This window comes from Ailuropoda melanoleuca, chromosome 4, assembly GCF_002007445.2.
Source record: "Ailuropoda melanoleuca isolate Jingjing chromosome 4, ASM200744v2, whole genome shotgun sequence".
NCBI classification, from domain to species: domain Eukaryota; kingdom Metazoa; phylum Chordata; class Mammalia; order Carnivora; family Ursidae; genus Ailuropoda; species Ailuropoda melanoleuca.
In genome coordinates, this window is record NC_048221.1 from 84,440,606 (window position 1) to 84,459,265 (window position 18,660).

Consider the following 18,660-nt stretch of genomic DNA (forward strand, 5'->3'; position numbering starts at 1 on the left):
TTCAGTATATACTAGAAGTCCTAGCCAGTGCAATAAGGCAAGAAAAAAAAAGCAACACAAGAATGTTAGAAAAGAAGTAAAGTCATCATTTGCAGACAATTTGATTGCACAGTAGGAAATCCTACAGACTCTACAAAAGAAGGAGTAGAAGTAATAAATGAATTTAGCAAGGTTACAAGATACAAGGCTAAGATACCAAAAGCAATTTAATTTTAATATACTACCAATGAATAATCAGAAAATAATTTTTTAGGGGTGCCTTGGTGGCTCAGTCAGTTAAGTGTCTGCCCTTGGCTCAGATCATGATCCCAGGTCCTGGGATCAAGTCCCACATCGGGCTTCCTGCTCAGCAGGGAGTCTGCTTCTCCTCCTACCCCCACCCTGCTTGTGTGCTCTCTTTCTCTCTCTCACATTCTCTCTCAAATAAAATCTTTTTTAAAAAAAGAAAATAATTTTTAAATCCTATTAAAACATCATCAAAAACCATTAAATATCTAGAAATAAACCTATTGGAAAATGTATGAGGCATGAGAAGTTTTACAGAGAGAGATTAAAGAGATAAAGAAATGGAGAGATACGCCACTATTATTCAACATAGTACTAGAAGTCCTTGCAACAGCAATCAGAAGACAAAAAGGGATCAAAGGTATAAATCGGCAAAGAAGAAGTCAAACTGTCTCTCTTTGCAGATGACATGATACTCTATATGGAAAACCCAAAGGAATCCACTCCCAAACTATTAGAAGTTATAGAACAATTCAGTAAGGTGGCAGGATACAAAATCAATGCCCAGAAATCAGTTGCATTTCTATACACGAATAACGAGACTGAAGAAAGAGAAATTAGGGAATCCATCCCATTTACAATAACACCAAAAACCATGCGTTACCTTGGAATTAACTTAACCAGAGACGTAAAGGACCTATATCCTAGAAACTATAGATCACTTTTGAAAGATATTGAGGAAGACATAAAAAGATGGAAAAATATTCCATGCTCATGGATTGGAAGAATTAACATAGTTAAAATGTCCATACTACCCAGAGCAATCTACACTTTCAATGCTATCCCGATCAAAATACCGAGGACATTTTTCAAAGAACTGGAACAAATAGTCCTTAAATTTGTATGGAACCAGAAAAGGCCCCGAATCTCCAAGGAACTGTTGAAAAGGAAAAACAAAGCTGGGGGCATCACAATGCCGGATTTCGAGCTGTACTACAAAGCTGTGATCACAAAGACAGCATGGTACTGGCACAAAAACAGACACATCGACCAATGGAACAGAATAGAGAACCCAGAAATGGACCCTCGGCTCTTTGGGCAACTAATCTTTGATAAAGCAGGAAAAAACATCCGGTGGAAAAAAGACAGTCTCTTCAATAAATGGTGCTGGGAAAATTGGACAGCTACATGCAAAAGAATGAAACTTGACCACTCTCTCACACCATACACAAAAATAAACTCCAAATGGATGAAAGACCTCAATGTGAGACAGGAATCCATCAAAATTCTAGAGGAGAACATAGGCAACAACTTCTATGACATCGGCCAGAGCAACCTTTTTCACGACACATCTCCAAAGGCAAGAGAAATAAAAGATAAAATGAACTTATGGGACTTTATCAGGATAAAGAGCTTCTGCACAGCCAAGGAAACAGTCAAAAAAACTAAGAGACAGCCCACGGAATGGGAGAATATATTTGCAAAGGACACCACAGATAAAGGACTGGTATCCAAGATCTACAAAGAACTTCTCAAACTCAATACACGAGAAACAAATAAACAAATCATAAAATGGGCAGAAGATATGAACAGACACTTTTCCAATGAAGACATACAAATGGCTAACAGACACATGAAAAAATGTTCAAAATCATTAGCCATCAGGGAAATTCAAATCAAAACCACACTGAGATACCACCTTACGCCAGTTAGAATGGCAAAGATAGACAAGGCAAGAAACAACAATTGTTGGAGAGGATGTGGAGAAAGGGGATCCCTCCTACATTGTTGGTGGGAATGCAAGTTGGTACAGCCACTCTGGAAAACAGTGTGGAGGTCCCTTAAAAAGTTAAAAATTGAACTACCCTATGACCCAGCCATTGCACTACTGGGTGTTTACCCCAAAGATACAGACGTAGTAAAGAGAAGGGCCATATGCACCCCAATGTTCATAGCTGCATTGTCCACAATAGCCAAATCATGGAAGGAGCCGAGATGCCCTTCAACAGATGACTGGATTAAGAAGCTGTGGTCCATATATACAATGGAATATTACTCAGCTATCAGAAAGAACGAATTCTCAACATTTGCTGCAACATGGACGGCACTGGAGGAGATAATGCTAAGTGAAATAAGTCAAGCAGAGAAAGACAATTATCATATGATTTCTCTCATCTATGGAACATAAGAACTAGGATGATCGGTAGGGGAAGAAAGGGATAAAGAAAAGGGGGGTAATCAGAAGGGGGAATGAAACATGAGAGACTATGGACTATGAGAAACAAACTGAAGACTTCAGAGGGGAGGGGGTGGGGGAATGGGATAGACTGGTGATGGGTAGTAAGGAGGGCACGTATTGCATGGTGCACTGGGTGTTATACGCAACTTAATGAAGCATCAAACTTTACATCGGAATCTGGGGATGTACTGTATGGTGATTAACATAATATAATAAAATTAAATTTAAAAAAAATGGAGAGATATACTGTGCTCACAAGTTAGAAGACAAAATATTGTTAAAAGTCCATTCTGTCTAAATGGATCCATAGATTCAATACCATTCCAACCAAAATTCCAGCAGGCCTTTTTGAAAAATTTACAGACTAAGTCTAAAAGTTATATGAGCATAAAATATCCAAAATATGTGAAAAAAATAATTGGGAGGAATTTTATTACATGATTTCCAGCCTTATCATAAAGTTTGATATAGTTTGATTACAGTTTGATATTGATGAAAACATAGACAAAAAGATCAATAGGAAAATGCAGAGATTCCATAAATCACCCATACATATATGGTCAATTGACTTCAACTTTTGTTAAAAAGGAAAGTCTGACACATGGGGCTGAATCAGCTAGATATCTGTATGAAAAACAAAGTCAACCTCAGTATCTATCTCACTCCTTACACAACAGGATTCAAAAAAGATGGCCTAAATGTGAATAGTAGAACCATATAGTGTCAGAAGAAAACAAAGAAGATTATCTTTGTAATCTTTAGGTAGGCAAAAATCTTAGGATGGTTGTAAAAAAGCATTAACCAATAAAGAATAAACTGACATATTAGCATTAGATGGGGACAGATTGTATTTTCCAAAAATGGCTAGAGCAATATATCCAGTCCCGCATGGTCTTCCAAAACATCACCACTCCCTACTAAGAAGGAGAGTCAATTAACCCTTCCTTGGAACCAGGGTGAATGTGTAATTGCTCCAGTTCTTAGAGTAAAGCAGAAGTGATGTTATGAGACTTCTGAAGCTAAGTCAGAAAAAAATAAACAGCTTCCATTTGACTTTCTTTAGATGCTCTCACCTTTGGAACCCAGCAACATGAAGAGGTCATGGTATGCATTCCTGCCAACAGCTCCATCTAAGGTCTAAGCTGACGATATCAAGGGCCAGCCATATGAATGATCAATGCTTCTGATAATTTTAGCCCCCAGCTATTAAACCACCCCAGCGGACCCCAAACGTTGTCCAGAGACTAGAGACCAGCTATTCCCACTGAGTCCTACCAAAATTATAGATTTGTAAGTAAAATAAATGTTGTCATTATTTTAAGTAAAGAAATTGGGGGATAGTTTGTTAGGTAGTCAGAGGAACTGGAGCATTATCAAAATAAAAATGATTCTGGATGTCAAAAGACACCATTAGGAAAATGTACAGGCTATCCACAGACCGGGAAAAATATTTATAATACATGACAAGGACGTGTATCCAGCATATATAAAGAATATCTACAAGTTAAACATTTAAAACTAGCAGTCTTATTTTTTTTAATTCCCAAAAAACATCTCTCAAAATAAGATATGGTCAATTAAACATGAAAGGTAGTCAACACCATCTTGAAGTGCAAATTAAAACCTTAATTTCACACCGACTAGAATGACTAAAATAAAAAGCACTGGCAACGCCAAATGTTGAGACAATGTGAAGCAAGTAAAATGTTCACATATTGCTAGATGCAAGTGTAAAATGATACAATCACTTTGGAGAACTGGCTGTTTCTTACAAAGTTAAATATACATCTACTCCATGACCGAGCAATTTCACTACTAGGTATTTACACAAGAGAAATGAAAACATGCTTCCCCAAAAAGACTTATACAAGAATGTTAATTGCAACTTTATTCATAATAGTAAAAAACAGGAAACAACCCAAATATTCATCTATAGGAAGACAGAAAAATAAATTGTGGCACATACATGAAATGGGATATAACTTAACAGTATAAAGAATGAACTACTGATACACACAACCACATGGATGAATCTTGAATATATTCTTTTAAGTAAAAGAAGCCAAACACAAAGGATTTGTATTATATAATTCCATTTAGATGGCGTTAAACCTGATCTAAGATGACAAATTAGAAAGTGGTTGCCTCTGGAGGACCAGGGAATTGACACTAAGAGAAGTACAAGAGAAACTTCTGGGATATTCTGTCTTTTTTGATTACACAAGCATATACAATGGTGAATATTCATTGAACTGAACACTGTATGCTCTGCATTTTATTGACTATATAAATTATTCTCAATTAAGAATTACAAAGAGATGTTTCTCTGAACTCTGTAACTCATTGGTTCTAACAAAGAAGACTAAGGCATTGCTTTGTCCCACCCTTCCCCTCTCTCCCCCATAGTGAGCAGTATATTGGCACAGAGCAGCACTGAGCAGGACACTGGGGAAAGCAGCAAGACACACAATAAATATCCAGGGTCCATCAGCAAGTACAAGTGTGTTTATTCACTGCCTCTCAGAGCATCCCAGGAGTACTAGTATAAGTAGGAAATTCTGCCAGGGGCCCAAGGTCATACGTTTTGCGGGTAGGAGTAACCAAACCAAACAAATGTGTGACTTCATTCATACCTACAGGTTGGTGCATCAAGTTGCATCAGAGAACTTTTTGAAAAGCTTTAAAATTTCACTCCAATGAGATTGCTCATCTTACCATATTTTCCAAGCCACCACCTTCCCACACCTCATTAACTCCCTCTTCTACCCACTGATGAGTTCTGAAACTCATACACACATGCTATTATTTTCTAAATACATATTTCCCAAAATGTATGTAGACACTAATCATTCAAATACAGATTAAATTAAAGGTATTACTGAGTTCACTAAATCTTCTCAAACAGTAAATGTTAAAAGTAGAACAACTATTCAGGCTGTTAATTATTTTTAATAAGTAATTTTTAGGGGGTCCTTACACTTGAATAAATGCTTGGAGTCAGACCGACCTGGATTCAAATTCTAGCTTTGCCACTTCCTAGCTGTGTGACTTCAGGGAAAATTACTTGTCTCTATGACCTTCAGTTTCTCATTTGAAGAGGTAGAGATAATGATAGTTCCTACCTCACAGGGTCATTGGGGGGGATTAAATGATGATATCAAAGCTTTAACACAGTGTATAACACATAATATGTGTTCAGTAAATATGAGCATACCTTAGCAGAAACTGTAAGGTATACTAAAAATGTCTAGGACTTGGAGTCAAAAGACCTAGTTCTGTTCCTAAGTCCCCCCTTTCCTCTGCGATTTGAGCATGTTTCTTTAACTCTCTGGACCTCTGTTTCCTTACCTGTAAAATGGGGAAGGTGAATCTAGTCTTGGTGACTTCTCACCATGAACTGAACATCTTCTCCTCCAGCCTGGCAGAAGATGTCCAAGAATGGAAAGGTTTATCTCATCATCAACATAATCCAAATGCAACCCAAATTGCAGCAAAATGCCAAAGAACAGTAGGGCTAGGATGAGCATAGCTGCCACTCCTGCCAGTGGAGAAACAGAGAGTAGAGAGCTGATCCAGAAGAACATCTGGTAAGCAGAAAACTTGGAGCGTTGAGCTAAGAATGGTCTCTTCTCTGAGGACTAGCAAATGAGTTAAAAGTTCATTTTTGTAAATCCAAGCAAAGAGGACCTTTGGGATGGGAGAGATATGGGTCTTTCCAGTGGGTCTTCCTCTTTCCATTCTCATTACTGCCACCTAAGTCAGACCTTCAGTATCTTGTTTTGAGACTATGGAGAAAACTTCCTTACCTGTCACTGTGCCTCAGGCAATCCTTCCTCCCTTGTATCCTAAATAGCACAATGGTTACCCTTCCAATGCACAGCACTGTTATGCTCTCTCCTGCTCACAGTCCTTCAGTGGTGCCATCAATATTGGACTTAGGATCTTCCTTCTATCAAGAATGCTGTCTAAATTCTACCCATCCCTGAAGGCCCAGCTCAATTCTTACTGCTTCCAGGGAGCCTCTCCTCATGGGTTCTTAGATGGAATAGAGAATGCTCACTCATCTGAAAATCTCAAGAAGAATAACTCAAGCACATGCTCATAAATCTTTACTGGTTTCCCAGTTTCTATTGAATTAAAAAAAGAAATACCTCAGACTGGCACTCAGTATAGTCTACAACATGATCCCCATCCAGATTTCCATGCCACTGTTCCACCACCATGGCCAGTACTATGCTATCCAATCCTGAGAATTTCCTAAACATTATGTTCTCTCCACCTGGTATTCTTGCCCTCTGATTGTCAACACATGACTCATCCTTTTAGAGGTATTTCAAATGCTTTCTTTTTCTTTCTTACTTACTGCTTAACTCTGCTGCTTTCCCTAATTTTATCCTCCTTCCAAACCCCTTATCACTTTGTTTTTTAACCAGGGATTCTTAAAATCTCCTTGGCATTTCAGTTAAAGGTGCACTTGGAAAAAAAAAGGCCATCAAGGACAGAGACTGGACTCTTTACACATTGTGATCCCTGGATTAGCACTGTCCATGCATGTTACAGGGCTTAGGAAGGGACACTGGAAGGTCCACGTCTGGTGACTGTACAAGACATGCCAGCATTAAGTGGGAAGTCAGAGACAATGGCACCTAGAGTCCCTTCCAGTTCTAATCTTCCAGGAGCTTGAGTAGGCTCTAAAAAAAACCTGACCTCTATTTTTTTTCTGAATTCCTTTGGCTACTAGTCACCCAATTCAGCATGGTATTGATTAGTGGTGTTGTTCATATTTAATTTTTTGCAAAGATGATACATTCACAGAGTTCAAAAATTTTCTGTAATTAAAAGGTACAGATGGCAACATCTCACCCCCCCTACTCCTATCAGGTGACTGACTGCTCAATTAACCACTTTTATTACGTTTCTGTATCCTTCCAGATTTTCTTTTATGCAAATATAAATGTATGTTCTTCTATTTCATCATGCAGACAGGAGCTTGCAGTCAGTTGCTTTTACAATTGATCTGGAGGTTAAATTTGCCTTGCCAGCTGCAGTAAAATTGCTGTGTGAGGTGTGAACCTCAAAGCTCCTTCATGCCCTACTACACCTAGCTCAAGGCTGGGCACAAATAAGTACTTTTTGGTCGACTGCCCTTCCACAACTTTCTCTGCCCGGCCTGGAGCTGAGAGCACGTGCCCCACTTATGGCTCCAATGTGTGAAGAGAGGCCCCACACTCTCACTTCCTCTGACACATATTTAGAGAATGATTTGATTCCCAGAGGTCAGTCCAATTTTCAATCTGTGGTACGCCAAGCCTCTTGCCACCTTTCAATTTGGTGGAAGAGAAAACATGATAGACTGAGAGTCAGGAGACCTGGAGTTAGCTGCAGCTGTGTCCCCAAGTAGCTGTGCAACTCTGGTCAAGCCATCCACCCTCTCCAGTCCTCATTCTTCAAAGGACCTTCCTCCCAGCATCAGCAAACCTCTCGGTCAGGGTCTTCCAGCCTTAGCTCTGCAGACATCATGTGCTGTGGACATGAGGATGTATCTGCACCAAGAGTCCATGGGAGGCACCAGGGGCACTCCCTTGGACCTGTGTCTGCCCCCCTGCTGATCCCGGCCATGATGACACAGCCCTTGCTGCAGTCACAAGACAGAGTATGAGCAACTCAGGGCAACAGTTCCCTCCCCGGCACCATAGACAACTTGTCTACACAAGACAAAACTGAGGTTTTCCTGGTAAATCAAGATGGGTGTGACTAAAGGCTCCACATTAGTCCAGATATGAACCCCAAGGAGCCTAACGGCATGTCGGGGGAGGCAAGGCCACCCATCCATGAAGCCCTCAAGACTAGCACCCTTGTCACCCACACCCTCTGAGCAGGTGGCACCAGAATGGGGAACTGTGTGGTTCCCAAGAGCCTCTGCTGGGGAATTCCTCTCAATTCCTCTCTGCTCCACTGCCCTCCCCACCTGCCTTCATCTGTCTTTAGGGACAGGAAAGAGCTGACCTGGAAGGAACCTCCAAGGCCATCTGGCCCCCCCCCTCAGTATACAGATTCAGAAACTGAGTCTAGAGAGAGGAAGTCACTCAACCAGAGCACACAGCTGCCTGAGGGGCACAGTCTTCAATGACAAACCACCCAACAATTGTCAGAAAAGCCAGCCAGAACTCTCTCCTGCCTTCCGGGGGCCTCATCTGCACATCCACAGTGAGCAGGTGCCTTACCAAGCTGTCCTCTCCAGCAACCGGGTGGGAAAGTGCTTCATAGGATGCAGCCAGGCAGACACTTCTCATGGTTTCCTGTTCTGGCAGGAACCCTGGTTGGTTGATTTGGTTCTCTACACCAGTGACAAAGGCAGGCTGGCTGGTTGCCCGGCTGCCTGCCTCTGGGGGTGTAATTTGGTCAAAATTTATCATGACAGTTGTGAACAGGACAACCAGGGAGGAGAGTAAGGTAATATGTTTGTCTTTGGTTGACCTGTCTTGAGACTAAAATCGGGACCTGAACTCAGACTGAAAAAGCTATTGCTAGGCGCCCTGCTCCTTACAGGGCTAGTGATCGTAGGGCTTATGGAATTTTCTCCATCTATTGAGTAATCCTCATTTCCCTCTGCCTGTCTAAAATCCTCTTTCTTTTAAAAGCAGGCCAGCCTCTTCCATGGAGCCTTCCCTGACTACACCCCCCACCCCAAAGGTCTCTATCCTCTGAACCAGGTACCCATGATGTGTCCTGGACCACTCCTTAGAATGTGTGTATACCCACAATCATATGACCAAAGGCTGTGAGTCTTCAAGAGGAGACTGGTGTTCTATTTCTTTAGTGTCCTCCATAGCCCCTAGCCCAGCAGAACACACAAAAGGTGCACAATAGCAACTTGCTGGTCAACCCATCCCAGTTCCTCCCATTGAAGGAAAGTGAAACCAACCCATATGCCACACCCCAGCAGCCCAGGTGGTTCCACAGGGACAGAAGAGCACTGTGGCAAGAAGTCTCCAAGGGACGAGGTCCTGGAATCAGCCTTCGAACCCATTTTGGTGGGCTCTACATGGCCTCAGGGACCAGACTCAGGGCAGCAGGACCTGTGAGTTCCACCTTCCCCCTCCCTCCAGTCATCACAACACACACATACACATGATGTCCTTGCGTTTTCTCTCCTCTGCTACCCCTGAAGTCTCTCTTCACCCAAGTCCTCCTCGATGGATAAATTAGGACAGGTGTGATTTATCCTGGGGCCCATATGGACTTTAGTAAAAGCCATGGCCCAGTCTGCATGCATTAACTGGCGCCAAACTCTCCCCCAGGACTTCTTCCAGCTCTAGGAAAAAGCCAGGTGACAGCAGCTCTCTACACCCATTCTGAGAGGGATCAGAGCAAGTAAAACCTGAAATGGAGAAACTGCACTAGTAAAAGCAAACACCATCGCATCACTGGACCTCACAGAGGCCCCTGCCGACGTTTAGAAAGACCCTACCATTTCCAGACCGTTCCGGTCAAAAATAATCTGGGGATGACCTTAATGCTTGATTTCCCTTTCCCTGTGATTTGTGGCTTGTGGAGCTCCATGTCCTCGAGTCCAAAACAATGTTTGTGCTCGTTAGGCAAAGTTGCAAGGCCAGGCGGCATCAGCTCTCTCCAGCCTGGCCCTGCCTGGCCCCAGCCTGCGGCGGAGAAAGCCTCCTTACGAAAGGTAAGGGTCTCACAGTGACATTAATGTAGCCACATTCCACACGTGTAATATTCCTGAGTAGTAGGTAAGCCTGTAAATCCATTATTTATGACGTGAAATTGCACGCACGGTGCGATGCAGATGCGTTAGCATCACCATGAGAAACTTCTCAATGTCCTTGTCTTGAGAGGTACAAATTTTACAACGCTGGCAATGCGTCACCAAGCACTTCTTACATAGCTACTTCCATATGTGGTTCGAAGTGGTTAGTTATATTTAAACATAGAATTTCCCCTACCTGATTACACTGAACAAATTAAAAATGGCTCCATCATTTGCATCCAAGTTCTGGGTTTCTTACCATTGCCCTCGCTTCCCTATTGCAGCATTGAAATCAGACCTTAACTGTGTTTGTGAAACAAAAACACAGGAGCCCATTTCCACTGCAGAACAGGAAGTCGCAGGCAGACACCTGCATTTCTCTCTTTGTTGGCTGGGGGTGGGGTGAGGACGGATGTTGAATAGGAATGTTTCCATGCCCACGTCTAAGCTTCAAGTCAGAGATTTGGGAGATCCAACCTCTGTGTGTCCGGGACACCCGCTCACCTTTTCCGGGCCATGACATCCTGCTCTTGCAAACTGCCCACCACCAGCATGCTTCAACACTGGCAGAAGTGAAAACCTAATCAAAGGAACTGCCGCAAATATACAGGATTATCACAAGCTTGATTGCCTGGCTGAATTGTGCTGATCTACAAATGGAATTCACCACCTTCCGGTGCCACGTCCCATGGAGCTGAAGTTCTAAATTCAAACCTATTTCAGGTGGTTGTGAAGATTGTCACAGGTGGAAGAATAGGACATTCCATAGCAATGTATTAGCTTTGTTTGTAATTTTTAAAAATTAAGAGATAGGACAGGTGGGCTTCCATTTCTACTCTTACCTGACTCTTCTCCTGGTAGTACCCTCTGCTTCAGTCAGACCATAATCCCACTGACTCAATGGTTCATCCTTAAACTATACCAGCCCCTCAGCCTTGTTCTTCTCTTCTTGTTCTGGAGGCAGAAGCTGGAGGACTGCTCCCCCACCCTATCCCATCCTCCAGGCCTCATACAGCCCACCTCTTCTTTGAAGCCTCTCCCAAACCTTTGGCCCCTCACAGACCTACCTTCTCTGCGCTCCTGTAATGTTTCCAGCTATGCCACAGCCTTGCCCATGGAAAGACTGCTTCAATCACCTGGTAACTTGTCTCTTCACCCTTGGAAACCCCTGGGAGACCCCTCTCTTATGTGTGCATTCCAAACAATGACTAACAGTCTTGAGTTGAAAGCTGACGCCAATAAATAACACTTTTTTGGAGGAAAAGTGGGCAGTTGCAATCAAAATTTCAAAAGCACTTGGCCTCTAACCTAGTATCCCACTTCCAGGCATCGAACCTGTAGTATCTACTCACTTACACAAAGACACATGTTTAAATGAGTTCATACATGGAGAGAGTTTAGACTAAAACCCTGCCCATAGTGAGCATGCTATTCAGAATTACTGATAACTGTTGGTGCTGCTATTGTTGGGAGGTTCCTTGCAATATTGCTTTTAATAGCAAAAATTTGGAAAGAGTGCAAATGGCCACAAATAGGAGAATCATTAAATAAACGATGGTACAATTCTATACAGATTTTAAGAAGACTGTGGATGTGGGTGTACTAACAGTAAAATATCCACATTTTTACTGTTTACCAAAAAAAAGCAAATTGTGGAACATGACTTTATTTTCTTAAGTAAGAACTAAATTTATAATTGCATGTGCTAGATAGTAAACACATTCATGGAGACAGCATAGAGTCGTCACTAAGAGCACAGCTGCAAATTCAGACTACCTGCTTATCAATCTGGCTTCATCTCCTACTACCTGTGTGACCCCAAGGGAATTATTAGACATCTCCATGCCTCAGTGTCCTCATCTGTCAAATGGAGAGAGTAGTAACACCTGTTTCATAGGACTAATGTATGGACTAAATGATTTAATGAGTTCAGACATGTAAAGCACTTAGAATAGTGGCTGGCACATAGAAAGCCCCCAGTTGAGGTTGGTTGTCATCAGTATTACCGTCTGCAAAGAAAAGAAGACAAGGGATAAATACCAAACTGTTGACACTGGCTTTCTCCAGAGAAAGAAACTGGAGGAGAGGAAACTTTCTTGTTCTTCACCACAAGCAGGTATAACTTATGTAATATAAAGATGCGACCGACTTGTCAATAGGCTTCAGGTTTGGCTCATCAGGACAACTGCTACCTGAGGTGGTGTGAGGAGTCAGGACCCAGGGCCACAAGCCTCTGCTTCCCCGTTTCTAAATCCTCATTCTAACTCCAACCCACAGCCAGAAAATAAAAAAATAAAAGATGCTATTGCCAGCTGCTTCCCCCCCCCCATTCTGCAACCCCACAATGTGCTAAAAAATTAAGAACATCTGGTGGGGAGAAAAAGCATCAATTACTATTTTAAACGGGAAGAAAGGGAACAGGAAGTAAATTGGTGACCAATGTATTTTTATTCCTACATCTTGACTGCCAAGGTAGGACCCAGTACTGCTTTAATAATCATCTTCCTGTGGTAGAAGATGGGTCCAAGCACTACTTCTTACTGCTGCCTCCACCTTGTAAAACCCTGCTCTTCCTTGACACTTTCCCAGCCAACCCCTGTCTATGGCATTCTCTATCTCCCCCTCTTTGAGGAGTGCTTCGGCCTCCGGTCCCTAGGACATTCTCATCCTGGAGGCACACATAGTGATTTAACATATGCACCACACACAGACCAAGAACTTTGAGAACACGAGTCTCTACCTTGGATTTCATTTGTCCCCACCACTTCTTGGCTCATCCCACTGGCCACACCACAAAATCCAAACTCCTTAGCCCGACCCCAGGGCTTCTCCCTTCTGGCCCCACACTTCTTTACAGCCCCATCTCCTACTACTCTCCTGCATGATCTCCCCTCCTTCTGGGGATGCAGTCAAGCTGGCCAAGTCCCTGTCCCTCAGTTCTACCTTTCACTTTCCACTTTTCTTTTTAGAGATTTATTTATTTATTTATTTATTTATTTATTTATTTATTTATGAGAGAGAGAGAGCATAGCAGGAGGGGCAGGGTGAGGGAGAGAGAGAACCTCAAGCAGACACCACGCTAAGCGGGGAACCTGACCCGGCACTGGATTTCATGACTTTGAGATCACAACCTGAGAAAAAACCAAGAGTCATATGCTTAACAGACTATGTCACCCAGGCACCCCTGCTTTCTACTTCTTACTTCTGTAGCCACTGTTGCACTTATATTCACCATCTTTGTGCAGTCAGCACCTCCTTCCTTGCTCTTCACATACCCAGGTCTCACCATCCCTCCAGGCCAACTTCCACCACACCCTGGTCCCTGACCAGTGCATAATGATCTCTTTCCACTCTGCACCCCTCATCTGCATGAGAAAAAACCCAAGGCACATGGTCCACCCTCTGAATGAGTAGAGCTTGTCTCCCTGACCAGATGGCAAATTCCTGGAAGGCAGGACACCTGTCAAGGTTCTTTTCCTTTTTTATATTGGGCATGGGAAGAGTGGGGTGGAGGGAAGGTTAGGAATTGGGAGAAGGGGAGGTGGGAATCTTCCTCCAAAAGCTGAAGTGAGGTTTCATTTAGTACTGAAATCTCTATTGACAGCTTGCTAACTTCATGGCAAACTTTTCTTATTTGACTTTGTGTTCATTTTTCTATCTAAAAAAGGAAAAAAATAAAAAGATTGTTAAAAATTAAATCCAAAACTTTCAGCTGTGATAAGATGAGTTTTCTCAAATGCCAATAATTCCACATGGCTTGTCTAAAATTAGAGAGAGAGAAGTGACCAGGATTTTTAATAGATTGGCTTTCATAGTAGATGCAAGATAGTCAAAATCTATTTAAATGACTTTCTCAGGGAACTGGAGCAGCAGGCAATGCATCAGATGCCAGAAGTCCATTTAAATATTATACTAAGGGAAGGGAATTCATTTGGTCAAGATGCTAAAATGAACAGGCAGGGACAGAAATGCCCTGGAGAAGTGCTGGGTGTTTCATCTTGAATCCATTTGTAAAATAAACACATTTATTTACCAAGTTTAGTACTTCGACTATTTTCTGGAATCAGAACTTGCACAAATCTAGGCTGGGATGGCCAACTTGGAATTAAAAAATGACCAAAACTACAAAATTAATTTGACACTCCTCAATTTCCTTGTTTAGAAACACAAAGCAAATCCTAATCAGTTAGAAGTTTATACAGTATTTCAGTCTACAACTTGGAAATTGTCACAGTGCACTGGCAAACAGCAGCCCTTAGCGCCTCCAGCCCCAATGTGCTTGCCGTGATGGTCCAGGCGGCAGCTGTTTATGAGCTTAAAATGCAAACATACTAACTCCTTTCTTCTGCAGGAAGAACTTGCATTCCCACTGACACCTACTGCTGTCTTACAGATGGGTCTAACTCTGAGATCTCAAACCTTCTACGGGAAACACACAGACACACACACACCCTGCTCAGGTCCCACTCTACCCAGACACTTTTTAAATTGCTTTTCCAGTAGGATCCCAGGAAAAGGTGCCGTTTCACTACCACCTGCACATGGCCAGGATATGACTGGTTTGACAATCTATAGCCTCTCTGGTCCTGCAGGGGTCCTCAGGGTAACTCTGTCCGCCACCTGGTTAATGACCTCTTGTGGGGTTTACACTGGGTGTTTGGTATCCTGAGTTTCCTGTAGCCAGCAGAGGCAGGAAGACCACACAGTATCAGACATAACATCCCCCAAGATGAGGTGTGGCACACCACCAGACCTACTGTGTTGGTAACAAGGGCTGGCTGGTGAGGATGTCATTTAATGGCTCAGCAACTCACCAGCCGGTTTCATTAATTATTGAATGCCTTCCTCCTCACCTCTGAGTAACAGAACTCCTGAAGGTAGGCCTGGCTCTTCCCTGTAGCTCTCAAAGGTTACGGAAGCCCCTTCATCCCTTGCAAACCCTTTCAGCAAGAGCCTACCCTGCTCTCCCCATATTGTCAACAGTTCATAGCTGAAGCCTCAGTGGAATATCCCATCCAATTTCCCATAAAATGGGACATGAAAATAAACACACATATTGTATGTTGGTTTACATTTCCTGCACAGACCCAGCAGGGGCGACAGGAAAGACATTAAGGAAACTATTTCTAAAGCAATGGGCTACATTTTAGCAAGAATACTCCCACTGACCCTAAAAAGAAAGCCATTCAGAAGGCTAAAATCCCATATAATTCTTTGAAAACGTTCTTGAACATTCCCATTTTAATTTCCAAAATCAATACGGCTTGCTGGTGCTCCATGTTCAATGACAACAATTCATATTGATGGGGAGAGAGGTATGAACATTTTTCTACTGAATGGAAAATTTGGTTATTTTTAAGGACATTATTCCAAGAGAGAAAAAGGTCTTAAGTCCACTGCACCTGACAGAGTATTGTTTTGTTCCTAGAAGGCTAGTTTCTCTTGACATCTCTGCCCTCATTAAAAAAGCATATCACGGTTGTCGCCTTTATGTTTTCAGTCATGCAGTTTCAAGACCCAAAACAGAATGTTATCACATTTATTTTTCGTCTGAAGAAAGGAACACTACTTGCATGCATGCTTGACACCAAAAATTCAAGAAACATTCCCGTCACACTGCTCCAGTTCAAAGCACCTGGTAAGTCTGACTTAGTGAGGTGTCTGAACTAGAGAATGGTAAAGGCTATTTTATATCTTTCAAGTAGATTCACTAACTAGAAAATAATTACTTTCCATTAGCACATTAAAATTGTATGTAAGTGGTACTACTAAAGTGCTAGAAAACAGTTTGTTCGCAGATAAATGGTCCCTCCTGCAGTCTTGTTCACACTGTTAATGTGAACGGCTCCACAAAGCCTTTCCTCATGGATTGTGCAAACATCAGCACCAGGTGCCACGCGAGGAAAGCCCGCACATAGTCCAATGCCACCCTTGGACACAATGCATCTTCCACTGATATGCCATTTTACCACACCTAAGACCTGAAAAAGAACAACAATAGAAAGGAGGCAATGTAAGTAATTTCATTGCCTCTCTCAGCAGTGGCCTTCCTTTGGTGGGGACAAAATGCTAGTCCCACACTTCAGCCATCAGGAGAAACGTGACAGCATCTTCTGCTAAACTTCCCTCCTGATCCTGCTCCATACTAGCTGCCTCACCACCTGAATTGTTCCTTTCTCACATTCCCACACTTCTCCCTGTGAGGAGAGAAGGGTAAAGAAGCATGGAATGTCCGGGTCTGGCGCTCTTTCTGTTTTCATCTGTTCATACTTCTCTCTCTTAGCACTCCCATGTCACTGAGCCCGGGACCATTACCTTAGTGGGTTGGCCAAGGTGGGCATCTTAGGTCAATTCCACTGTAGCCTTACAGAGAAATTTCCTCTTCACTGGTTCTTCCTTGAGGATCCGTGCTTTTTCCCATCTCAAAAGGCAAAATTGAAAGATCAAGCTCAGAGCATGGGGCTACGGGGCTAAGGACATTACTAGCCTACTTTTGGGCCAGGCCTTCAACCGGAAGTGCTAACGGAGCCCATGTGTACCATGCTTGGTGTGGCAGATTTCAGCAAGAACGGGAGTTTCATATCGGGGCCTGGGGCCAAAGCCCTGTGGAAATCAACAGGATGTCTTTGCCAAGAGTGCCCACTCTACATATTTCCCTTGAGCCTGATGTAAGATTTCATGTTTAGAATCCTGGTTAAATGGCTTTTCAACTCATCACAACTAATTTAATGGGAAGAAACCCCCAAGAGCTAATAAGTGGAAATTTGGAACATAAGAAGCTGAGATAATCGACATACAAATGACAAGTCTTGGGGCGCCTGGGTGGCTCAGTCGTTAAGCGTCTGCCTTCGGCTCAGGGCGTGATTCCGGAGTTCTGGGATCGAGCCCCACATCAGGCTCCTCTCCTGGGAGCCTGCTTCTTCCTCTCCCACTCCCCCTGCTTGTGTTCCCTTTCTCTCTGGCTATCTCCCTCTCTGTCAAATAAATAAATAAAATCTTTAAAAAAAACAAAAAACAAAAACAAATGACAAGTCTTCAAATGACTATGGATTGACTATATGCACATCCAGACATTATCATAAACCACAAAGAGTTAAAACTGACTGAAGTCTTGCTCCTTCTTACACCTGCATATAATACAACTACTAATATCTAGCACCATTATTAGGGGTGACTGAATTTGACATTATACATACAATAAGATCCATACTCTAAAGATATTAAAATTCACAGACAAATCTTTCTCAGCTCTGTTAAGAAACTCAGTAGGGTGATTGGTTCAAGGGTCATGTGATTTCCCACCCTACACTCAGAGAAAAGTGAAATCACACTTCTGGCAACCCGAAGATGGAGGTTGATATAAAGAATCCCAAGCAGAAGTTTGAAGTTTCCTGATTTAAAATTAATGTGAATTCTGGGGCGCCTGGGTGGCACAGCGGTTAAGCATCTGCCTTCAGCTCAGGGCGTGATCCTGGCGTTACGGGATCGAGCCCCTCATCAGGCTCCTTGCTATGAGCCTGCTTCTTCCTCTCCCACTCTCCCTGCTTGTGTTCCCTCTCTTGCTGGCTGTCTCTATCTCTGTCAAATAAATAAATAAAATTTTTTAAAAATAAATAAATAAATAAATAAATAAAATTAATGTGAATTCTGTAATTTATTTAAAATGAATGTCAATTTCAACTCCATAATGTAATAATAATCTTTCCATTAATTAACTTCTCCTCAAAAATTCTTTTTCTTTTTTTTAATGGGAGAAGGAGCCAATGCAATAGCTAGTCTTTATTGGAGAGAAGAAACGTTAAGCACATTTTGAGTAAGTTAGTGCAAAGGCTCAGTGAGCCAGCTTCCAATGGGTTCCAAAACTAGGGCACCACTGGGTCTCGCCTTTGTGCATCCAGAACCAGATGACAGCAGTATTGTCCTCTTCAAAGATGCAGCCCACTATTTACTTGTTGGTGATAGATGGGACTAAATGAGGGTCTTCCTTGGTACCTGAAGCTGCCTTTAGGGGCTAGCATATTGCATTGCACGGGTCCAGTCCCTTCCATGCAGCCATCAAGACCTCCCTCTCCAGTCCAGGCACCTGCTCATCATCAGTAGGAACACCATGGTGACTCCATTGGGACCACGGGCCCTTAGGGCCTGCGATGCCAGCGCTCCAACTCCACGAAGTAACTTTGAAGCCATCGGGCCCACTACAAACAGCAACACTTCCTCCAAAATTCTGAAGTAAAGCAAATGCTCCAGGAAAATCACCATGCTGATCCTACAGCCCCAAGGTATATCCAGCATACCACCACCTCACCCCACATACCCTGCTTTGAGAAGAAAAGCAACAGGGGAACCAAAGTAGAATTCTGAATCTTGGAAAGAGAAGTGAAAATAATGCTTACCAAAGGAGGGGGAGAATAAAGGACACTGATTATAT

General features: G+C 42.6%; 1 protein-coding gene and 1 pseudogene across 1 annotated transcript in view; both read right to left on the bottom strand.

Annotated features, from left to right (window-relative positions):
- The window catches only part of LOC117801975, a 222,874-nt gene that overhangs the window by 172,758 nt on the left and 31,456 nt on the right, over positions 1-18,660 (bottom strand). The window contains exons 1-2 of the mRNA XM_034659173.1: positions 8,689-8,746; positions 5,813-6,002 (exon numbers count right to left, since the gene is read on the bottom strand). Of these exons, the coding sequence (XP_034515064.1) occupies positions 5,813-5,991 (179 nt within the window). The 5' untranslated portion in view covers positions 5,992-6,002; positions 8,689-8,746. Of the gene's footprint in view, positions 1-5,812; positions 6,003-8,688 lie in introns of the transcript that reaches the window.
- Positions 18,064-18,419, bottom strand: LOC105236447 (annotated as a pseudogene).